We start from the raw sequence: 25,496 nt of genomic DNA, 5'->3' as shown, positions 1-25,496 counted from the left end.
TTCTCAAACTAGACACTAATGTACTTGTCCTCTTGCTCAGTTGTGCACCGGGCCCCCCCAATCCTCTTTCTGTTCTGGTTAGCGCCAGTTTGCGCAGTGCTGTGAAGGGAGTAGTACACATTTGTACGAGATCTTCAGTTTCTTGGCAATTTCTCACATGGAAGAGCCTCCATTTCTCCGAACAAGAATAGACTAACACGTTTCAGAATAAAGGTCTTTGTTTCTAGCCATTTTGAGCCTGTAATCAAACCCACAAATGCTGATGCTCCAGATACTCAACTAGTCTAAAGAAGGCCAGTTTTATTCCGTCTTTAAGCAGAACAGCAGTTTATAGCTGTGCTAACATAATTGCAGTTTACCACCAACCTTACTCATCTTCTCTGGATCTGGCTCCCAGTCTAATCGCCCACCTTTCAGCTATTATCCACTCTCTTCTCTGCCTCTGCATAGGAAACTTTCTGCCCAACTCAAACTCTGGCAATCTCAACCTGTCTCTCTCTCACAGGGGACTTCAGATCCCCAGCTGCATGGGCACCCCCACAGTTGACCCACAGTGCTCTCTCTATCCCAACTGTACACTCCTTCTGACTATGCCCTCCTGTGACAATAACTCTAGTACGAACTCGGACCCAGGAACAGAGAAACACAGCAGGCAGAGGTGAGGGTAAATCCAGAATGATTACTGAAGTATTCACAGGAAAAACAAGTGCACATGAGTACAATACAAAACAAGACAAGAGACCTGAGCAACCGGCCCAGTTCCATAGAGGCCCCAAAATAGTCCTAAACCAGGTGAACCCAATAATCCCTATCAGGCTCGCCTGGACACTGGAAACATAAGGGTGCCCTCCAGTGGCACCCTCAGGGATAATACTCCATGATGACCTCTAACCTGTGACACACTCATACACATTTCTCACATCATGGGATCTCCTTCTTCACACTGCTGCAGTATGTCCGAATCCTTGGCACCTTAAGTGCCGTAGTGGGTTCGGAACATAGGCCTTCACAGAATAGCAAATATAATCTAACCTGAATTTATCATGTAGAAACTCGCCATTGCCACTGGGTCTACGTCTCACCAAACACCTTGCGTCACAAACACCAGGAATTTTATTTTCCATTCGATCTACCTCTAGCCTCAATGCTACCCCACTGATAATGCCTTTGAGCGGCGCCGTCTTCCGGAGAGCAAAGCACGCCACAGGTTGAGCCTGAGCCGCGAAGCTTCCTCTGGGCGGAGGATGCACAAATAATCTAAACAATTCCTCTTCTCCAAACTATCACAGATATAACTATTCCCAGTTTGCCCTTTAACCAGCTTGACACAACGTACAGGGCTGTGAAAAATAATTGACCCCCTATCTGATTTTCTCTATTTTTGCACGTCTTTATACCGAATGTTATCAGATCTTCAACCAAAACCTAATATAAGATAAAAGGAACCGGAGTTTACAAATAAACAAAAATTATGGTTGTTTTATTTATTTAACTAACAAAGTTATGCAACACCCTATTCCCTTGTGTGAAAAAGTAAAAGCCTCCTTTCACTAAATTACTGGTTGTGCCACCTTTAGCTGCAATGACTGCAGCCAAATGATTCCTGTAGTTGTTTATCACATCGCTGTGGAGGAATTCTGGCCCACGTGCAGAACTAACTCAGCGACATTTGTGGGTTTTCACACATGAACTGCTCGTTTCGATCCCTGCCACAACGTTTCAATTGGGATTAGGTCTGGACTTTGACATTAGAAAACTATTCATGTAGACTTGATTGTGTGTTTTAGATCATTGTCTTGCTGCATGACCCAGATGCACTTCAGCTCACAGATGGATGGCCTGACATTCTCCTGTAGAATTATCGGAGCAGAATTCATGGTTCCCTCTAGGGCATGTTGTCTAGGTTCTGTGGCTGCAAAGCATCACCCTTTTTTTTAACTAGGCAAGTTAGTTAAGAACAAACTCTTATTTTCAATGAAGGCCTAGGAACAATGGGTTAACTGCCTTGTTCAGGGGTAAAACAACAGTTTTTTGCCTTGTCAGCTCAGAGATTTGATCTTACAACCTTTTGAAAGATATGGCAATAGAAATAAAACGGGATGGACATCATAAATATATATATTCCCTCAACCTCTCTCATCTTTTTTTTTCTCCCACAGAAATAAATTTGTCCCTCTCAGTCCATTTTCCACACAACATCATCTATAGTTGTAGAGTGAGTTTACTGTAAACAATAGGTATTACATTCCTTGTCTTTTGGCTAGGTAAAGATTGATCATCTTTTTATAATCTGCTAAACTATTACAAATGATAATTAGCTATACTTATTTTACCACTTACCATAATGAGATACAAGTTTCAGTTATACTTATCATAATACATGAATTTAATTCAATAATCATGATAATACCAATAATGATAATAATACCAACTGTAGTATTAACATTAAAATAATAATACTATTAGCTACAAAAATAGTAACCATAGTTGCACAGATTAACATACCATTCATAGTAGCTAAAATGATTTGGTGTAGGAAAATATGACCATTTCTGTCCCATACAGTCCCTATCACCCCCCCCCCCCCGTTGTGTAAATGTAACACTAAATATCTGCTAAAGATTTATAAACTACACACCCATGTTTCCCATTCTAAATCGGACCTGTCATAAAATTGCACACGTGGATGAGTATTATAATACCACCTGAAAAACTCCCATCACTCACCTTTTATGGTGACAATACATCCTTATTTACTGTATAGTTTGGAAGTATTGGAATTAGGCCAAGACAGTATCGAAAGGAATTGCAATGGCGAACTTGATCAAATGTCTTTGGAGGAGTTTGTGTAATCTAACTGTTTCTGAAAGATGAAAGCAATTGCAAATTGTTGTGGACCTGTAAATAGATTGTTTAAATGCAATAATATTTTGTATTCACATTTTCCTCAAACATAAATATGCCACTGCCTGGGAATTTTGAAACATTGTCTATTTTGATTTTTTTTAAACTATAGTAGGCGGGAGTCTAAACACTTCAATGCAAAATATCAACTGTCTGCTCACCTATTAAATTCTACTGTATCTTATAAACCGCACATGCTGTCGGTTACATAGAGAAAAAAAAGGTTTACTTACAATATCCTACGCCAATTAAATGGGAGGTGCGCATTGCAATTTGGTATATGGCTACTATGGGAATATAAACTCATCATGACCAGAAAAGGTGAGGAATTTATTCTGCAGTGGTTATGATGTGTATTATGTTTATAAATGGAATATTTTCTATGTTAGAAATGTCACATTACAGTACTCAGACATTGCCTACAAAAGTCAATGGAAAAGGTGAACCGTCTGATCTACCATCAAACTCGCATAGAGTAAAATAGGCTACTTGAAATAGCTTATCTATTTACAATTGTGAAGCGGGTCCAATTCAATGAGAGATGGGGTGAATGGTAGTTATCCTAACTTGTTATAGGCCTATAAGCTATTTCGCGAGGAGCCTATGAAACCATCACAGTGAGAAAAGGTGAGGAATTTATTCTGCAATGATCATGGACATTAAAAATTATATATATATTCCTATTTCTAATTATTGTAGTATGCAAAGATAAATCGCTTTTCGCTTTTCTCACTAATGGCAAATTATTGCATCTTGTTATTATATTTAACTAGGCCTACCCAATTTTTTGTTATGAATATGTGTTATCATATATTCCTCATTTGTACAAGGCTACTACTAGACAACTTTTGTAACCACAACAAACTGTGTGTACGCATGGTCTAAAGTTTGTGGGAGGATAAGCACATTCTCATGTGAAGTCAAGTTCAGTTTTATAAATGTGACCGGCCGCCTAGATTCGGTCTTATGTAGAAAACATTTTTATTGTGTTTTTTACATTGGATAAAAGTAGAGACTCAGAGCTAGAAAATGGTATATCATACACTGCAGTTGAAGAACATTGGGAAAGTAATTCTGCTTTGATAGTTGATAAACTCAACTTTTGAGAAAATGGGCCTTGAATGTTTTGGTACACTTACTGGAGAGGTCTTCTTTGTCTACACCCATTCAGCATCGTACACCGTCTCTTAAGTTAACCTCTTGAAACTACCCCTCCCGGATCCGGGAGAATTGTCATCAACTACACTAATTAGCATAACGCAACGGACAAAAAATATTCCTAGAAAATATTCATATTCATTAAATCACAAGTGAAATATAGTGAAACACAGCTTAGCCTTTTGTTAATCACCCTGTCATCTCAGATTTTGAAATTATGCTTTACAGCCAAAGCAAGACAAGCATTTGTGTAAATTTATCAATAGCCTAACATACCATTATGTCCAGCTAGCAGCAGGAAGCTTGGTCACGAAAATCAGAAAAGCAATCAAATTCAATCGTTTACCTTTGATGAGCTTTGGATGTTTTCACTCACGAGACTCCCAGTTAGACAGCAAATGTTCCTTTTGTTCCATAAAGATTATTTTTATAGCCGAAATACCTCCGTTTCTTGTCCACGTTTTGTTGAGAAATCCACCGGAAATTGCAGTCACGACAACAGAAACATGGCAAACGTTTTTTATAATCAATCCTCAAGGTGTTTTTCAAATATCTATTCGATAATATATCAACTGGGACAATTGGCTTTTCAGTAGGAGCGAGAGGAACAATGGCTGCCTTTGTCTATTACGCACAAATCACTCTGAAAGCCACCACCTGACCACTGACGCAATGTTGTCATTCACACTCATTTTTTAAAAACCCTGAAACTATGTCTAGTGGCTGTAGACACATTAGGGAAACCATAGAAAAATGAATCTGGTTGATATCCCTTTCAATGAGCAATAGGGATGCACAGGAACACAGGGGTTTCAAAATAAGAGTCACTTCCTGACTGGATTTTTCTCAGGCTTTCGCCTGCAATATCAGTTCTGTTATACTCACAGACAATATTTGTACAGTTTTGGAAACTTTAGAGTGTTTTCTTTTCTAAGCTGTCAATTGTATGCATATTCTAGCATCTGGTTCTAAGAAATAGCCCGTTTACTTTGTGAACGTTATTTTTCCAAAAATTAAAATAATGTACAGTGAAATGGTTACTTGCATTGTAGCAATATAAAAAACAGAGTGTGCAGATAAAACATTTTATATATATTAGATATATATTAGATATATTAGATTATAATTATTAGATTACGCTTTTCTGACACACTTTGATGGGTCATGTGAAGAAAATGCTATAAAGAGCCCCCAGACACATCTAGCTAAGTGGATGGGTCACTATTATCTAGACATGTACACATGTTCATGAAATACAATTGATGGCAGTAATCACCCCCAGACACACCTGGCTAGCTTGATGGGTCATGGAATCATCTTGGGTGAAGTGTTTTGTGTAGACATGTAGCTAGCTAGCTAGCTAAACACATGGACCGGCATAATCCCAACTCATACTACTACCAACCAATACAAACATTGTCGTAGCTGTAGTATATATCTCCAGGTAGCTAAAGCTAACCAACCAGGTTCAATGTTATCTAGCTAACATTAGGCTCTAACTAAGAATGCAAATTGATTTCTGATTTGAATAAGGTTTCGCTATCTAGCTAACAGTATGCTTTAACTTGTAATGAAAACAACTTTGACAAAATTAGAAACGTATAATATCTGAAAATGTAGATAGCCTCTTACCCATAAACATGGATGAACGCTTCACAGGAGACTGGAACTATTTAACTAAGTTTTATTTATAACTACATCTTGTTTGGCCAGAATTGTGTCAAGTCACTCCGGTTCAGACTGACCATGGTCAGTAGCAAGTCACTTTTTCCAACTGATCTGTCGATAGTGCCTGCTAAATTAGGGCATCAATGTTGAGAAAAGTAGCAAAACTTTTGTAGTTCTCGATGGCTAAAGTTATATATTTAAAAAACAGCGCGGTAGAAGTGACTATCAACACATACTGAGCAGCTCACGTTATAAACAGAAGCATGCTACATAGCAGACCAATCCAAACTCATCGCCCTGCATGTCCAGCCCATCTATTAGTTCAGCCAATCATGGCTAGCAGGAAGGTTCCTCCTTTCCGTGGCTAAACTACTAGGCTCGTTATTTAACAATGTTATTTGTATTTACAGATGTAATACACGTTTGTTATTTATGGCACATGAAAGTTCATGTTCCAGAAGGCATTTCTGTCCCCAAAAATGCATTTCGATAAACAATATATGTTTACTTTCAAATGCCTCTCCTGTGAAGTAGTGATGTGCGACATATGACTAGTTTCCTGAAACGAGTCACAAGTGGCAACTTTTGCGTGAAAAGTGGAGCATATTTTGGGGCATATTGAGTATGTAACATTTATAAATGAAGCACAAGGGCCTACTTAAATGTCTCAGAGCGACTGATTTCACCGATTGAAGTGCTACAAAGCGTGCACCGCTAGCTAGCCAATTCACAGTGGTTACACTCATCCCCCTTTGACCTTCTTCTCTGCAGCAACTCCAGCAGTGTGATCCGTGTCAATAGAATCAAACTAACAGGCTTGCTTCCATCCCTTTCCTTGCCCCAACCTGGGCTCAAACCAGGGACCCTCTGAACACACTCCTACGATAAGTGCCATCGGATATTTAATGACACAGAGATTCAATGACACCTATTTACCGTCCCACCCGAAAGACTGTACCCTGCATATGGTACCAATGCCCCAGGGCAGTGATTGGGGACATTGCCCTGTGTAGGGTACTGTCTTTTGGATGGGACGGTAAACAGGTGTCCTGACTCTCTGTGTCTTTAAATATCCCATGGCACTTATCGGTGGGGTGTTAACCCCGGTGTCCTGGCTAAATTCCAATCTGGCCCTCATACCACCATGGCTACCTAATCATCCCCAGATTCCAACTGGTTCATTCATCCCCTGTAACTATTCCCCAGGTCATTGCTGTAAATGACAATGTGTTCACAGTCAAATTACCTGTAAGAAAATAAAATAAAAAGAAACTATTGCCCCACAAAAGCTGCAGCCCTTGCAGAGCAAGGCAAAAAAGTACTTCAAGGTCTCAGAGTGGGTGACGTCACCGATTGAAACGCTACTAGCATGCACCGCTAACTAACTAGCCATTTCACCCCGGTTACACACACAATGTACTGTAATATTGTTCAGACTCAGATCTGGTTTACAGTGGTCTTAAGAATTCACTAACTATAATCACATTCCTTGATATATCTGTTTTGATGCCGCATGCAATGACCAGTAACTTTATGCAAGCGAATGCACACAGATAGGTTTTGTATCAGATTTGTGCAATATTTTACAAATAGATTTCATCACCATAAATGTTTCTGTAGTGTTATTGTGACTGGCTGACAAGAATGCAACTACAAGTACTTACAGCATCTAGAAGAATATTGTGATTCTGGCCTTTGGGGCAGTGTAGCAAACAGAAAAATAAGAGTGGAGTTGTTTTTGACTTCTCAAAAGGCAAAAGAAAAGAAAAGGTTCTACTGGGGTCCTGTGTGCCTTGTTACCCGAGTGATGGTGGGTCCCTGGGTGAATGTGATAATGGTTGAGGGGAGATGAGGACGGGTGCAGCTAGTGAGTGTAAACATGCAGACAAAGGGGATCCATTAGGAGTGCACGCACCACGCATGAGCTTCCAGGTAAGGCATTTTGGTTTCACCCAGCAAGCCCCCCAGTCGGTTGTGCGCTGTATCCATGACAGCTTGCTATTTTCCTTTGTAGTAGCAAGAAAACAAACCAACAAATTCAGCCTATGTGAGTGACCGGTGAGGGATTTTGGGGTGGGAGGAGTTACTCATGATAACTTGGTTGTGTTCACTCAGAACAACTGTGTGGAGAGACACCATTTGGCTAGCTTGTTTGTTTGTTTGGGGCAGCAGATAACTCTGTGAGCACTGCTAGCTCTTGGTCATGTGGAGGTGAAAGCGGGACCTCTGAGTAGTAGCAGCAACTAGGCCCACCCCTATTGAATGGTCACTCAGCACTTAGCTTCCATTAAGGGATTTCCCTCCTCTGGATTATTGACTTTGTGGCTTTTTTTTTACTAGCTGGTCTGGATTTGTAGCATTTTACAGTTTGGTTTTCAAAAATGTCACAACGAACAAACTAAAGCACACAGAGCAGCATCAGAACTGAAGTTTTGAGGAGGATGTTAAATGAGGATGGTACATATTGTGTGAAATTCAAGACTGACTGACACCACTGGACTTTTGAATATGAGAAGAATGTATCCCTTCCTTTGCCTTTCAGGTGAGAGGACCAAGGATGAACATCTTTGAGAGCTGTTTGCCTGGACTTTAACCCCCAGTCATCGCTACCAAATCATGCAGAAACCATCTACACAAGGCACTATGGCATGCTCTCTGTGGAAACTACCAACCTTCTGCTGGCTTATTGCAATGGCCCTAATACAGTCTTCAGAGGGTAAGTACACAGTCCTGTTATGTGCAATAACCTAATATTGAAATCCTTTGAAGTTAGAAAATGATATATTAATATCAATGTTTTTTTTTAAAACAATTAGATAGGGAATGTGTCAAGGGCCTGTTCTTCTCATTGTCTTCCTCAAGTTTACCATTTAGGCTCTGAAATAAAATGGTCACTTTTGCCAGAGTAGCGCCTCTGACTACATGCAGTAGTTGTATGAATACAGTGGCCTCAGAGGATGCGGGATAATATTGAGTGGTTTCATTAGTTGGTGAATTGTGATTGGTTTGAGATTTTCTGCTTCAAAGCATCAGTTGTCCCTGGTGCAATCAAAGCTTCTACTGGATACATGTTTAATTTTGCACTGATATTCCCTTGCATATACTGTACATCTTAATCTAGAAATCTAAACCATAAATGTTTTTAATCACAGAAAAATTGGGCTTTGATTAATAGACTAAAATAGATTAGAATCATGCCTGAACTATCTCATAACCATTCAGGCCAACATAATATGCATAATGGCAGGAATAGTACACCCACAAATGTATTAGGATCTTTCAATATTTCAAATTTAGGCTTTATGCCAAATGTAGCATCTTTACAATGCAAGGAATCAGTAAAGGCACTGTTTGGGGGGTTTATTTGTGCCAACTGTTCACGTTTCTTTCTTCTAATGGTTGGATTCACAAGGAGCGGTTATCCTATATGGGTGAATCAAACAAAAAATGATGCACATTGTCATGATTTCATAATTTGTTCATGAAATATAGATGCCCAATCCTGTGCATATTATGATCCCATCTAACACTGAGGTGGACTCACAACAGAGTTTGTCCCAAATGGCACCCTATTCACTACTTAGTGCACTACTTTCTATGGGCTCTGGTCAACAGTATTGCACTATGTACGGAATAGGGTGCCACTTGGAAAAACAGCCACAGTCTTTGCTACAATGGCCTGTTGCTGCTTGTCTGGTGTAGTGTAGCCTGTGGGCTGGAAGGGATTTACGTAGTAGAGGACCAAGGTGAATGCTGACGAGAGGTGAAACGATAAAACAAAAATTATCAACACCGACCAAACCGAGCACTTATCGTGGACACTTCTCTGATATCGTTCATCACGATAAGTAGCAGATACTAGAGAAATGTGAAGTTTGAAGAATGATGACAGTAATCTTTTGCCTGAACTGAGAGATATTGTCCTGAAAACAAGCCAAAGAAGGTGGTCACCGTTTTCAGCCTGCGTTAATAGATGCACCTATTCACTAATCCATATGAAACCTTTTCATTTGGTTTCTCGTGAGCCCCTCTTCCCAAGTCCCATTCTAACAATGGGGCTCGGCCTTGCAGGAGTTTCATTAAATAATATTCCCAAGTAAACATGGTTCATTAAACTGCATCCTGCCTGTAATATATTTTTAATGCATTTTTATAATTGAATTAAAATGGGATACTGCCGTGCTATAAATGGCTAGAAGTTTTGATTTAAGAGACTGCAAGATTGATTGCTCTGAGGGTTCTCCCGCTCTTCTTTCCTTTACATTCCTTCGAAAATTCACATCTCATCGTCCCCATTTGACTCTGTGGGCAGACGTACAGTTGGGCCCGAAATTATTGACACCATGATAAAGATGAGCAAACACTACTGTTAAGGCAGATTGCCTATTTAACTAGTGCACTGAATGAGGTAGAAAAACATTCATCTAAAATTGAGTTTGGAAATAGCGTTGTTAGGAGATCTGGAGAGACCTGGTCAGTCAATTACTAATACTCTTAGTAAAAGTATTTATCTTCAACTTGCAATCTGTGGATTTTATTTAATTAGATAGATTCAAATTGTATGTTAAACATAGCATAGTTGAAAGATATATGGCGTGTAATCCGAAGAGGTGGCCAGCAGAGATGGGTGGGATGGGCTGAGCGTTGGGATGTGGAATTGGAATTGTGGAAGTGGGAGTGGAGTTGCTGGGTGGGGGATAGAATGATGGTCAAACATAAAAGTACAAAAATAAAGTCAAAATAAAACAAAGCAAAAAGTATGTTTGAATGACACTGAGGGGCAACTTTGTTACAGCTAATGCCTGTTTGCTTGATGCCGCACAGGTTTTTGTACACATGCATGGAATGGAATAATTATACAATGGAATCATTTTATCATGATTTTGGGGGCAGGGGGACGGTTTCTGATGGTTGAGGGGAAGCTCTCAAGAACTGTGGGAGGGCTGGTGTCCTGGCGGTTGGTCTCGGAGTGTTGGTGACCTGGCAGTTGGGAGATTGGGCTGGTTTGGGTTCCTGTTTTTTAGCTTGTGCGAGATCTGTCTGTGCCAGGGCATTGACCCTGGTTGCTTCTGTGGGTCGCTCTGGATGGGAGTCTGTTAAGTGACTGAATGTAATGTAAAATGTTGAGTGGCTTCTCTGCAAGTAGATTGTACATTTAAAAAATAATATGAATATTCCACATGACCATATATAATAAACACAATAATATTATTCCCTGTCATCAGCATTCCAACAAAATCTCAGAGCCAGTAGTCAAATCATAAACCATCATTTTCCCCAAAGCATTTACAAATAGATACATTTTAAGGCATACCCAACATTACTTTCCGTATAACATCAAACATTCTACCACTATTCCCAACAGTGCATCTTTAGATGCACATTAACTGAAACATCAAACAGAAAGGAAAATGTAAACAGTATTGTGGGTTACTCACAGTTGGGTATTGGATACACAGATAACAGAAATAAAATGATAAATCCTGGAGAGGTTTTTTACTACTGCTTGGGTGGCTTGGCACTAAACTAATAAGACCAATTAACATATTGGCACATATTGGTAAAAGTGCAATCAATATGTGCCATGTAAGAAAGCTAACGTTTCAGTTCCTTGCTCAGAACATGAGAACATATGAAAGCTGGTGGTTCCTTTTAACATGAGTCAGGAAAAAAGTTTTAGGTTGTAGTTATATGAATTATAGGACTATTTCCCTCTATACCATTTGTATTTCATTAACCTTTGACTATTGGATGTTCTTATAGGCACTTTAGTATTGCCAGTGTAACAGTATAGCTTCCGTCCCTCTAGTTAGCGCGCGCTAACTAGCTAGCCATTTAACTTCGGGTAACACCAGCCTGATCTCGGGAGTTGATAGGCTTGAAGTCATAAACAGCGCAATGCTTGACGCACAATGAAGAGCAGCTGGAAAAACTCACGAAAGTGCTGTTTGAATGAATGTTTATGCGCCTGATTCTGCCTACCACCGCTCAGTCAGATACTTGTATGCTTGTATGCTCAGTCAGATTATATGCAACGCAGGACACGCTAGATAATATCTAGTAATTTCATCAACCATGTGTAGTTAACTAGTGATTATGATTGATTGTTTTTTTATAAGATAAGTTTAATGCTAGCTAGCAACTTACCTTGGCTTACTGCATTCGCGTAACAGGCAGTCTCCTTGTGGAGTGCAACGAGATAGAGGCAGGTCGTTATTGCGTTGAACTAGTTAACCGTAAAGTTGCAAGATTGGATCCCCCGAGCTGACAAGGTGAAAATCTGTTGTTCTGCCAATGAACAAGGCAGTTAACCCACCGTTCCTAGGTCGTCATTGAAAATGAGAATGTGTTCTTAACTGACTTGCCTAGTTAAATAAAGGTATAACTTTTTCTTTTTTCTTTTTTTTAAATCGGCAAATCGGCGCCCAAAAACACCGATTTCCGATTGTTATGAAAACTTGAAATCGGCCTTAATTAATCGGCCATTCCGATTTAATCGGTCAACCTCTAGTTTCTAGTGTCCAAAAGCCTGTATAACATGGGCAGTGCCATTGAGGACTGATACGTTACGATCTATGGCTCAGAGGTAACTGCAATTAAAGGGATAGTTAGTGCAATTAAAAAGAGACGGTTAACGTTAGCCTTTTCTACAGCTAAAAGTGGTCTCTGCTGATTTTGCTCTTACTCCTCAGGGGCTCTGCAAACGGGCCTGGTTTGATCTAGGCCATGCTTTGATCTAGGTCAACCTCAGGCAAGTTAATCAAACAGGCCACCAGTCTGAAGTAGGGTTTGATGTTTGCCCAGAAAGGGTCAGCCAGGATTTGGCTATGTTGCCGTGACTGGGTCCAGGTCAGGTAGGCGGATGATGAATGGGAGTGGTACTGCCGCCGCATGGAGCACCATGGGTGGTGGTTCTGTTGGAGGGTGGCGTGCATGAATAGCAATTGCAGGAAGGAGGTATGCAATGCCTCTACTCTGGGCCCCCATGAGCCCACAGCTGCATGCTGTTGGAACACTGAGGATCGGACTCCTGTCACTGGGGGATGAGGTGGAGTTGGCTTGCACTTCACAGGAAGGTGTCTTGCAGTGTCCCCTTCACCAGGAGCTAGGTTGAACACTAGTCTGAATTTTCCGCTGTGTTGCTCAAAGAGGTGGCGTGGCAGGTAACATGATTCCAGGGATCGTTACTCCGGATCAAGAGTAAGTTTGGCGACAGCCTGAGGTTACCAGCTTCTGTATCTCCTAATGGTGGACTTTGGCCAGCCTTGGGTTCTTTAGCAACCGACGCTCAGTGCCATGAATGGAAGGCATCACTGGTTGTTTTGTAACATGCAGCTGTGGGCTCATGGGGGCCCAGAGTAGAGGCATTGCATATCTCTGGAGCACATCCACCAAGATTATTGTGGTCTTTTCCTCCAGGAGATTCAAGACACACTGATCTTGTTTGGAACATGTGACTTCCTTTCCAATGAGGGAATGTGTACATCTAAAATAGCTTCTGTACATTCTTAAGGAATTCAGTGGCTGGGGAAGCAATGGTAGCGAATAGGCATTGCTGGACATGTGTGTGACATCAGGCTTGCTGGGCCCTGCACAGCCCAACCTAGCAAGGTGTGGACAGCGACAGGGCCTCCCACAAGGCCAGTATGGACTGGCTCAATGGGGACCAGCAGGTATAGATTATGAGCAATAGAGGCCGTGGCCTGTGGATCTTTGGCAGCGGCATGACCTTCAGTTGTGGGAACTTCCTCTGAAGCATGTCAGAAGGGGAGGTGTGCTCCACTAGGCAGATACTGTCTGCTGTGACTGCACTGTGGACTTGATGCCAGGTGCCCCTGTCTCCTTCAGGGGATATGGTGAATGACACAGAAGCTCTGCTTTCTTGGAGTACATCTTGACGAATAGTTTGAAGGCTCAGTACCTCTGATTCACCCTCTAACCCAAAGCAGTAGACAGCAGCAGGGAGAATGAAGGAACGTTCAGAGCCGTAGTAAAGATGGGAAAGGTCTCCATCGCCTCTTAACCATGATTTAAGATTAGTCTGACCAGTTTTAACATTACTAATGCTGAGCGGTTTGGGCAGTCAAGGTAGAGGACACCAGTCTCGGCTTTGTCGGTGCTGACCATAAGGACGCTCCTGTTCTCTTGCGGTATGACCTCATGTAGCACAGTGAGGTTTACCTCCATGCTGGTGTTGCATAGGTTTTTTAGGGTGCATTCCTTCATGAGCCTGAGAAGTGTTCTTCCCCTTCACAGTAAGGACAATGGAATTCAAACTTGGGCTTGTTTTGATTCGATTGTTGCTGCTTACCACGAGGAGATCTGTAACTGGCTTGTGTGTGTTCATGTTCACTGGTCAGGAACATGGTGGTACCCAGGCACCATGATTCTTTCCGGTTAACCACCCGCTTGTCCTGGTAGAGAACAGAGGCTCTGTGAGAGTCTTCCGGCCCTTGCTTACACCTGCAACCAGCCAGACAGGGTCTGGAGGGTATAGGTTTGTCCTACTCTAAGAGACCATGAGTCAAGCAGCTCTTAATAAACCCAATCACGGTATTCAGGTGACAATTTAACCAGTTGCTTTTGCACATTTGAACTCAGCACCCTGGTGACCTTCCAATGTCTGCAGCATGCCTATAAAGGATTGGATGGAGAAAGCAAATTCTTACCTTCACGTGACGCATTGAGAATGTTGCCAATATCACACTGGACGAGCTGACGGGGCTGTCCATACTTGACATTTAGGGCATTGAGAGCTGAGGTGTATGGCCTAGTGTCGTACATGTATTACTTTGCCAGTTGCTGTGCACTTGGCATTTTCAGATGATCCAGGAGCACTTGAAACTTGCACTGTTCTGAGAGGTGGCCATGGTTACATAGGATACTGTCTAAGGCCATGTTCAAGAGGGTGAAATCACTCTCTTGCCCAATTTCAAAATGAGGCAGCTTAGGTCTGGGTATTACATAAGTAGAGGTGACGAGGAGCTCCATCATGTTGGCCCCATTGTCCGGCAGAGGTAGCAATAGGGGGAGAAAGGGGTTAGGGTGCTCCACCACCGCCAGTTGATGAGTTGAAGGCTGAGAGGCTGGGCACCCTGGGATCCTAATGGTGGGTGTGGCCCAGGAGTTTGGAGATGTGTTGGTAACCCAACCAGACTGTGAAGGCTTGAGAAAGTCTTGGATCTATTAAAGTATTGTGAGGTAGGAGCTGGTATAGGGCGCATGTGTCCCAGTTAGAGGAGGATTGGGAGAGAGACTTGAGGTTACATTTAGAGAGGTTGAGCTCCCATTTATTCTCATTTCCAGGGTTGGGTAGGTTACTTTCTAAATGTAATCTGTTACAGTTACTAGTTACCTGTCCAAAATTGTAATAAGTAACGTAAATTTTGGATTACCCAAACTCAGTAACATAATCTGATTACATTCGGTTACTTTTAGATTACTTTCCCCTTCAGAGGCATTAGAAAAACACAAAAATGTATATTACCAATTGAACGACATCGATTGCAGGATGAATCAATGTTACAAGTTAACATAGCTGGCAATATAAGGATGTAAACATTTACTTTATCGATTGGTTATGTAGGCTTCTTCTAACCCATCGCTTCCTACTACATATAATAATACGATTAAATTATATTCTGACATTAAAAACCAAAGTCTATCAGAATTCCAGTCATTCCAAAAAAATGTTTAGCCCTTAATTTTCAAGAATATGACTTGGACGTATAGATTAGCCAAATTGTTTACCTGAGCATGACCCCAAAACTAAGGACTTATTTACCAGCCCTACTCTGTTGTTTATGAATTTGTTGTCATGGAGAACTAATTGGGCTCATTGATTAGAGTTGAAAAATAAATGCTGCACTCATGAAATGGCATGCTTTGAGCACTACTGATGAAAAAAAAATCCCCACTTGTATTCCATAGGCTTGGATCCACACCATGCAGCTGTTGCAAGAGCTAATTTTTCACTGGCTGTCCACCGGTTTCAAATACAATGATTGATAGGCAGCTTAAACTTCTTCAATTCAACCATTATTGGGTTCAAATACACATTTAGATTTGTGAACAGCCATCCACAACAACCACAATCCATAAGGCGCCAATAGCTAAATGAGAGAGCAGTAGTATTTATTCACATCAATGCGCTATCTACAGTTGAAGTCAAGTTTACATACACCTTAGCCAAATACATTTAAACTCAGTTTTTCACAATTCATGACATTTAATCCTCATAAAAATTCCATGTCTTAGGTCAGTTAGGATCACCACTTTATTTTAAGAATGTGAAATGTCAGAGTAACAGTAGAGAAAATTATTTATTTAAGCTTTTATTTATTTCATCACATTCCCAGTGGGTAAGACGTTTACATACACTCAATTAGTATTTGGTAGCGTTGCCTTTACATTGTTGCCTTCCTGAGAGGAATGACGGCTGCCTGGTCCCATGGTGTTTATACTTGCGAACTATTGTTTGACAGATGAACGTAGTACCTTCAGGCATTTGGAAATTGCTCCCAAGGATGAACCAGACTTGTGGAGATCGACAATGTTTTTTCTGGGGTCGTGGCTGATTTCTTTTGATTTTCCGAAAATGTCAATCCAAAAGGCACTGAAGTTAAAGGTAGGACTTGAAATACATCCACAGGCACACCTACAATTGACACAAATGATGTCAATTAGCCTGTCAGAAGCTTCTAAGCCTTGACATAATTTTCTGGAGTTTTCCATGCTGTTTAAAGGCACAGTCAACTTAATGTATGTAAACGTCTGACCCACTGGAATTGTAATGCAGTGAATTACAAGTGAAATAATCTGTCTGTAAACAATTGTTGGAAAAATGACTTGTGTCATGCACAAAGTAGATGTCCTAAACGACTTGCCAAAACTATAGTTTGTTAACAAAACATTTGTGGAGTGGTTGAAAAATGAGTTTTAATGACTCCAACCTAAGTGTATGTAAATTTACAACTTCAACTGTAGATATCAATAGTAAGTGCTGTCATCCTTACCTCCAAGCATGTATACAAGTTGGATAACCTTTGGATGCCAACAGTAGTCACACCATTGGAAGACATATCTTGGACTGTAGCCTACAAAAGCCAATTCCTGCTCTTTTCCCGCGATCCATAATTTTGGCCAGACTCACAGGGGGGGGGGGGGACAACAAGAAGAGATCAACACATCAATTATTGGACTCAAACAGCAGCTGGAGGATGTATGCAACGGCCTGAGAGAGAGAAATCAATCATTGAAAGAACTTGTTGATTGTGTCAAACATGTAAGACAATAAATTATTGTGCAATGTAAATGTGTTTTCCTTGTCGATTTGATTACTATATTTGGAAGAACAAATATCTAAAACCGTTGTATGATATTTACTCTTGTCCTCAGTGCCAGGGCTATGGGTGGTGGGAAACACTCCCTGTCAGGCATGGGCTCATCGGGTCTGGGTGGATCATTCAGTGGAATGCCATTTTTGATTGCAATGTTGTGGAGCACACTGCAAGCCTTGACAATGTAGCAAACCTAAAAAGGAATTTGCACATTGTATTACATTCATGTAATGGCATTTGAAGGAATGTCATTTCAGAGGCAAACCTTGCTAGGCTGGTGTTGCAGTCTTCCTCCTGTCCCAGACAAGCACAGCCAACGCCCTTTCAGCAGGTCTATGGTGCGCTCCACTGTTCTTGTGTATGCGTGGGCTTGGTTGTAGCTTGCCTCTTGTTGGTTTGAGGGGTTTGTGAGCGGAGTCATCAGCCATGTTTTTAATGGGTAGCCCCCTGTCTCCTGCAGTTATGAGCACAACAGTCAGATATTGTTTCCTAGTAGAGGTCCGACATGGCAAATAAAACCTTGTAAATAAAACATAAGTCACTTACCAATAAGCCATCCATCCTCAACAGCTCCTTCCTGGAGGTTAAGGCCGACTGATCTGTTCTGCACAATGGATGATAATGTGTCCCACATGGCCATTTGGCCACTACATTTAAGACAAATGTGAATCACAGATGACCTGCACATTGACAGAATGGAAGCCTTTTCTGTTGACGAAGTTGAATTCGTTCAATGATGGTGCTTTCATTGCGATGTGGGTGCAGTCAACTGCTCCAATGACAATGACATCCAGCTATGGTATGGAAATCCCTTTTCACTCTGCCCTGTTGCACAGCAGTGTACGGAAACTGTGTGTATTGTGGGGTCAATAAAATTATGCCAGGGAGGACTGCAGGCAATATCTGGCTCATGGTTGGTTGTGAAATGCCAGACCGATCCGCAATCTCCCGTTGGAATGTTCCAGTGGCCAAAAGTCCTAGGGTGGAAAGGGCTTGGGTATGCACTGGGGTGGCATTGGGGCGTTTCGTCTCCAATTTCTAATAATGGAGAGAGTTGGTTGCATGGATACAATAAAATATGCCTTGGAAAACGAAATCTACTAATAAGCCAAGCGTCGCTCTCAGCAAAACGATCTGCACCCTCATTGAAAACACGCTCCTTGCGTAATGCAGCTTGTGCCAGATCCTCCAGCAATGCAAGATTTGCCATTTTGGACAAGTCACAATGCCTCAGTGTTTGCCTTTTATATTATTTAACTGGTTTAACTCAATTGCCTCCAACCTTACATTCCACTCTATTTCTAATTTACTTTATTTTTCAATTAGGCTTAAATGGTTTCATGTTTATGAATTCAATAGCACCCTGAAAAAACGATTAGAAGCTTAAGTTTCTATAAAATGAATACATGAATAAACTATTCATGTATTTTATTTGTTTCTTCATAGTTTATGATTTGGTCCAGTACTGTATGTCAATCCTTTCTCCATTTGGTGGATGGTATTTCATTGGCACAAGATGCCAATGAAATATTCTCAAGTATCAGTACAAATTGATAAATCCAACACATTCTCAAGTGTCAGTAGAAATGGATAAATCCAACACATTCTCATGTATCAGTACAAATGGATAAATCCAACACATTCTCAAGTATCAGTACAAATTCAGAAATCCAACACATTCTCAACTACCAGTACAAATTGATAAATCCAACACATTCTCAAGTGTCAGTACAAATTGATAAATCCAACACATTCTCAAGTATCAGTACAAATGGATAATTCCCAGACTTTGCTTAGAAATGATTGCATGCATTGTTCACCAACATTTCTGTTCGTACGCAACACTGATACATGAGGCTCCTGGAATTTGCTAAACGTAATTGCCACTTGTATTGGAACCAGTGCTTTGCTCAGATGCATGAAAATAGAGCTCACACCCGTGGTGGGTTTGGCATCGAATTGAAAATACATAAGCAGAAAATAACCCCATTACCTACTCTAAAATATGGTGGTGGATCTTTGATGTTATGGGGCTATTTTGCTTCCACTGGGCCTGGGGCCCTTGTTAAGGTCAACGTCATCATTATAACTGCCTTAATTTAGCTGGACCCCAGAAAGAGTAGGTGCTGCCTTGGCAGCAGTTAATGGGGAGCCATAATAAATACAAATACAAATCATGAACTTCACCCAGTACCAGGACATTTTAGCCAAAAACCTCTGCTAGGATGCTGAAATTTAGCCGCAAGTGGATCTTTCACCAAGTGTTCACATCCTTCATCTGTATTCACAGAGCTCTTCTCTCCCTACAAGACCTTTACTCCTCATCATTCCTCTTTATTATCTTCTTCCAGTACACTCTGAGATGTACAATATTATCTCTGAGATGTACAGTTTATTTCTGTTATTTGAACTGACCATGTCAGTGACTATACCTCATGTACTTGGTAATCATTATTACTTTAATGAAGCTAAATGTGGCATACTGTACCGATCCAAGCATTCTTTAGCCTGCAGCCAATCAACCAACCATGTGGAATCAGCCACATACATATCCTGTGATACTTGATGTCCTCCCCATAGGAAATAAATGCAATCTACAGTGCCTAGTGAAAGTCTACACACCATTTACATTTACATTTAAGTCATTTAGCAGACGCTCTTATCCAGAGCGACTTACAAATTGGTGCATTCACCTTATGACATCCAGTGGAACAACCACTTTACAATAGTGCATCTAAATATTTTAAGGGGGGGGGGGGTGAGAAGGATTACTTTATCCTATCCTAGGTATTCCTTAAAGAGGTGGGGTTTCAGGTGTCTCCGGAAGGTGGTGATTGACTCCGCTGTCCTGGCGTCGTGAGGGAGTTTGTTCCACCATTGGGGAGCCAGAGCAGCGAACAGTTTTGACTGAGCTGAGCGGGACCTGTACTTCCTCAGTGGTAGGGAGGCGAGCAGGCCAGAGGTGGATGAACGCAGTGCCCTTATTTGGGTGTAGGGCCTGATCAGAGCCTGGAGGTACTGAGGTGCCGTTCCCCTCACAGCTCCGTAGGCAAGCACCATGGTCTTGTAGCGGATGCGAGCTTCAACTGGAAGCCAGTGGAGAGAGCGGAGGAGCGGGGTGACGTGAGAAAACTTGGGAAGGTTGAACACTAGACGGGCTGCGGCGTTCTGGATGAGTTGTAGGGGTTTAATGGCACAGGCAGGGAGCCCAGCCAACAGCGAGTTGCAGTAATCCAGACGGGAGATGACAAGTGCCTGGATTAGGACCTTCGCCGCTTCCTGTGTGAGGCAGGGTCGTACTCTGCGGATGTTGTAGAGCATGAACCTACAGGAACGGGCCACCGCCTTGATGTTAGTTGAGAACGACAGTTTGTTGTCCAGGATCACGCCAAGGTTCTTAGCGCTCTGGGAGGAGGACACAATGGAGTTGTCAACCGTGATGGCGAGATCATGGAACGGGCAGTCCTTCCCGGGAGGAAGAGCAGCTCCGTCTTGCCGAAGTTCAGCTTGAGGTGGTGATCCGTCATCCACACTGATATGTCTGCCAGACATGCAGAGATGCGATTCGCCACCCGGTCATCAGAAGGGGGAAAGGAGAAGATTAATTGTGTGTCGTCTGCATAGCAATGATAGGAGAGACCATGTGAGGTTATGACAGAGCCAAGTGACTTGGTGTATAGCGAGAATAGGAGAGGGCCTAGAACAGAGCCCTGGGGGACACCAGTGGTGAGAGCGCGTGGTGAGGAGACAGATTCTCGCCACGCCACCTGGTAAGAGCGACCTGTCAGGTAGGACGCAATCCAAGCGTGGGCCGCGCCGGAGATGCCCAACTCGGAGAGGGTGGAGAGGAGGATCTGATGGTTCACAGTATCGAAGGCAGCCGATAGGTCTAGAAGGATGAGAGCAGAGGAGAGAGAGTTAGCTTTAGCGGTGCGGAGCGCCTCCGTGATACAGAGAAGAGCAGTCTCAGTTGAATGACTAGTCTTGAAACCTGACTGATTTGGATCAAGAAGGTCATTCTGAGAGAGATAGCGGGAGAGCTGACCAAGGACGGCACGTTCAAGAGTTTTGGAGAGAAAAGAAAGAAGGGATACTGGTCTGTAGTTGTTGACATCGGAGGGATCGAGTGTAGGTTTTTTCAGAAGGGGTGCAACTCTCGCTCTCTTGAAGACGGAAGGGACGTAGCCAGCGGTCAGGGATAAGTTGATGAGCGAGGTGAGGTAAGGGAGAAGGTCTCCGGAAATGGTCTGGAGAAGAGAGGAGGGGATAGGGTCGAGCGGGCAGGTTGTTGGGCGGCCGGCCGTCACAAGACGCGAGATTTCATCTGGAGAGAGAGGGGAGAAAGAGGTCAGAGCACAGGGTAGGGCAGTGTGAGCAGAACCAGCGGTGTTGTTTGACTTAGCAAACGAGGATCGGATGTCGTCGATCTTCTTTTCAAAATGGTTGACGAAGTCATCTGCAGAGAGGGAGGAGGGGGGAGGGGAGGAGGATTCAGGAGGGAGGAGAATGTGGCAAAGAGCTTCCTAGGGTTAGAGGCAGATGCTTGGAATTTAGAGTGGTAGAAAGTGGCTTTAGCAGCAGAGACAGAGGAGGAAAATGTAGAGAGGAGGGAGTGAAAGGATGCCAGGTCCGCAGGGAGGCGAGTTTTCCTCCATTTCCGCTCGGCCTTCCGGAGCCCTGTTCTGTGAGCTCGCATTGAGTCGTCAAGCCACGGAGCGGGAGGGGAGGACCGAGCCGGCCTGGAAGATAGGGGACATAGAGAGTCAAAGGATGCAGAAAGGGAGGAGAGGAGGGTTGAGGAGGCAGAATCAGGAGATAGGTTGGAGAAGGTTTGAGCAGAGGGAAGAGATGATAGGATGGAAGAGGAGAGAGTAGCGGGGGAGAGAGAGCGAAGGTTGGGACGGCGCGATACCATCCGAGTAGGGGCAGTGTGGGAAGTGTTGGATGAGAGCGAGAGGGAAAAGGATACAAGGTAGTGGTCGGAGACTTGGAGGGGAGTTGCAATGAGGTTAGTGGAAGAACAGCATCTAGTAAAGATGAGGTCGAGCGTATTGCCTGCCTTGTGAGTAGGGGGGAAGGTGAGAGGGTGAGGTCAAAAGAGGAGAGGAGTGGAAAGAAGGAGGCAGAGAGGAATGAGTCAAAGGTAGACGTGGGGAGGTTAAAGTCGCCCAGAACTGTGAGAGGTGAGCCGTCCTCAGGAAAGGAGCTTATCAAGGCATCAAGCTCATTGATGAACTCTCCGAGGGGACCTGGAGGGCGATAAATGATAAGGATGTTAAGCTTGAAAGGGCTGGTAACTGTGACAGCATGAAATTCAAAGGAGGCGATAGACAGATGGGTAAGGGGAGAAAGAGAGAATGACCACATGGGAGAGATAAGGATCCCTATGCCACCACCCCGCTGACCAGAAGCTCTCGGGGTGTGCGAGAACACGTGGGCGGACGAAGAGAGAGCAGTAGGAGTAGCAGTGTTATCTGTGGTGATCCATGTTTCTGTCAGTGCCAAGAAGTCGAGGGACTGGAGGGAGGCATAGGCTGAGATGAACTCTGCCTTGTTGGCTGCAGATCGGCAGTTCCAGAGGCTACCGGAGACCTGGAACTCCACGTGGGTCGTGCGCGCTGGGACCACCAGATTAGGGTGGCAGCGGCCACGCGGTGTGGAGCGTTTGTATGGTCTGTGCAGAGAGGAGAGAACAGGGATAGACAGACACATAGTTGACAGGCTACAGAAGAGGCTACGCTAATGCAAGGAGATTGGAATGACAAGTGGACTACACGTCTCGAATGTTCAGAAAGTTAAGCTTACGTAGCAAGAATCTTATTGACTAAAATTATTAAAAATGATACAGTACTGCTGAAGTAGGCTAGCTGGCAGTGGCTGCGTTGTTGACTTTGTAGGCTAGCTGACAGTGGCTGCGTTGTTGACACTACACTAATCAAGTCGTTCCGTTGAGTGTAGTAGTTTCTACAGTGCTGCTATTCGGGGCTAGCTGGCTAGCTAGCAGTGTTGATTACGTTACGTTGCGTTAAAAGAACGACAATAGCTGGCTAGCTAACCTAGAAAATCGCTCTAGACTACACAATTATCTTTGATACACAGACGGCTATGTAGCTAGCTATGTAGCTAGCTACGATCAAACAAATCAAACCGTTTGTGCTGTAATGAAATGAAATGAAAAATGTGATACTACCTGTGGAGCGAAGCGGAATGCGACCGGGTTGTTGAGTGCGGAAGTTCTATTCAGTAGACGTTGGCTAGCTGTTGGCTAGCTAGCAGTGTCTCCTACGTTAAGGAAGACAAATAGCTGGCTAGCTAACCTCGGTAAATTAAGATAATCACTCTAAGACTACACGCTCTAAACTACACAATTATCTTGGATACGAAGACAGGAAAGACAACTATGTAGCTAGCTAACACTACACTAATCAAGTCGTTCAGTTGAGTGTAATAGTTTCTACAGTGCTGCTATTCGGTAGACGGTGGACGTTTGCTAGCTGGCTAGCTGCTGGGCAGATAGCAGTGTAGACTACGTTAGGACGACGAAATACGAAGTTGCAATAGAAGTGCTGACTGTTTCACTTTGTTGTCCTCTTTCTTTTCCTTTTTCTTCTGTCCTTCTTTTGTCCTTATTTTGTCTTCCTTTCTTCTGTTAACTAGATATTTTTTGTTGTTATTCTTTGTAAGCTAGCTAGCTTCTTCCAGGAGAGTCCCTAGCAACTGCTTAGCAACAAGTTAGCAACAACACCCCTTGCACAGTTGTCACATTTTGCTGCCTTAAAATTCAAATATAAAAGGGATTAAATTCGTTTTTTTCAAACAAATCTACACAACCTGCTCCACATTTTCAAAGTGAAAGAAAAAGTTAAGAACTTTTTCCAAATTAAAAATCAATAAAAACGAAAATGTCTTGATTGTGTATGTCTTCACAGTCCAGAGTTAGGCCTAATACTTAGTGGAAGTACCTTTGGCAGCAATTACAGATGTAAATAATGTTGAATAAGATTCTACTAACTCTGCACAACTCTTAGGTCAACATACAGTAGCAGTCAAAGGTTTGGACACACCTACTCATTCCAGGGTTTTTTCTTTATTTTTACTATTTTCTACATTGTAGAATAATAGTGAAGACATCAAAACTATGAAATAACACATATGGAATCATGTAGTAACCAAAAGTGTTAAACAAATCAAAATATATTTTAGATTCTTCAAATTAGCCATCCTTTGCCTTGATGACAGCTTTGCACACTCTTGGCATTCTCTCAACCAGCTTCAGGAGGAATGCTTTTCCAAGGAGTTCCCACATATGCTGGGCACTTGAAGGCTGATTTTCCTTCATACTGTGGTCCCGGTCATTAACTATATCATTATCAAATAGTTTAATTATATGTTATGACCTGCCTCAAAGACTATACCGAATCAAGTGTAATGTAAGAACAATGCAGTTACATAGGATATACTAGTAATTATCATGTACCTATCCAGGAGCACGCAACTTAATTTAAATTGAAACCCAGTAGGGTATAACATTTATAATTACTATCCAGTTACAATATAACAACCTTTGCAGACAATAGGCTAATCAGGATCAATTAGAAGACAGGAGAACAATATACAGATTGTTACAATAAAGTACAATTGAACTAAAAGGGTTAACACATTTTCTACGGTCTAATTGAAAATGACTGGTAGTTAATGACACGGTGTGCATTGTTACAGTTGTTGTTACCAGGTCCTAGCATATTTATCAAACTTGGTATTACATGTGGATTTCATGGTAGTGTCACCTTGTAACAAGGTCAAATTTTTGTTTGAGTTATCAACATGGTAATTCACAGGTGACTTTCACACATGTAATTACAAAACAATAGTTACATAGTGGAACAAGAAAATGTGTAAAAACATCAGTAGTTACACGCATGGAATAACCTTCAGCATGTGTACAGTTGTGGAGAATGACACAAATATTAATTTCCACAAAGTTTGCTGTTTCAGAGTTTTTAGATATTTGTTTCAGGTGTTACTATGGAATACTGAAGTATAATTACAAGCAGTGTCAAATGCATTTATTGACAATTACGTGAAGATGATGCAAAGAGTCAATATTTGCAGTGTTGACCCTTCTTTTTCAAGACTTCTGCAATCCGCCCTGGCATGCTGTCAATTTAACTTCTGGGCCACATCCTGACTGATGGTAGCCTATTCTTGCATAATCAATGCTTGGAGTTTGTCAGAATTTGTGGGTTTTTAGTTTGTCCACCCGCCTCTTGAGGCAATACTTATTTTCCACCATAATTTGCAAATAAATTCATTAAAAATCCTACAATGTGATTTTCTGGATTGTTTTTCTGATTATGTCTGTCATAGTTGAAGTGTACCTATGATGAAAATTACAGGCCTCTCACATCTTTTTAAGTGGGAGAACTT

At 42.2% G+C, this 25,496-nt stretch overlaps 1 protein-coding gene across 19 annotated transcripts in view; it reads left to right on the top strand.

Moving 5' to 3' along the window:
• adgrl2a (adhesion G protein-coupled receptor L2a) overlaps positions 1-25,496 on the top strand; it is a 191,851-nt gene that overhangs the window by 26,729 nt on the left and 139,626 nt on the right. For all 19 annotated transcript variants that reach the window (XR_006831762.1, XM_046298137.1, XM_046298131.1 and 16 more), the window contains exon 2: positions 8,273-8,446. Coding sequence is in view for 18 of the 19 variants with exons in the window: in XM_046298137.1 (XP_046154093.1) it covers positions 8,347-8,446 (100 nt within the window). In the remaining variant the exon portion in view is untranslated. The remainder of the gene's footprint in view (positions 1-8,272; positions 8,447-25,496) is intronic.

The sequence above is a fragment of the Oncorhynchus gorbuscha genome, linkage group LG14 (assembly GCF_021184085.1).
Source record: "Oncorhynchus gorbuscha isolate QuinsamMale2020 ecotype Even-year linkage group LG14, OgorEven_v1.0, whole genome shotgun sequence".
NCBI lineage: Eukaryota > Metazoa > Chordata > Actinopteri > Salmoniformes > Salmonidae > Oncorhynchus > Oncorhynchus gorbuscha.
The sequence above is the reverse complement of the archived record's forward strand: the minus strand, read 5'-3'. Positions and strand labels throughout refer to the sequence as shown.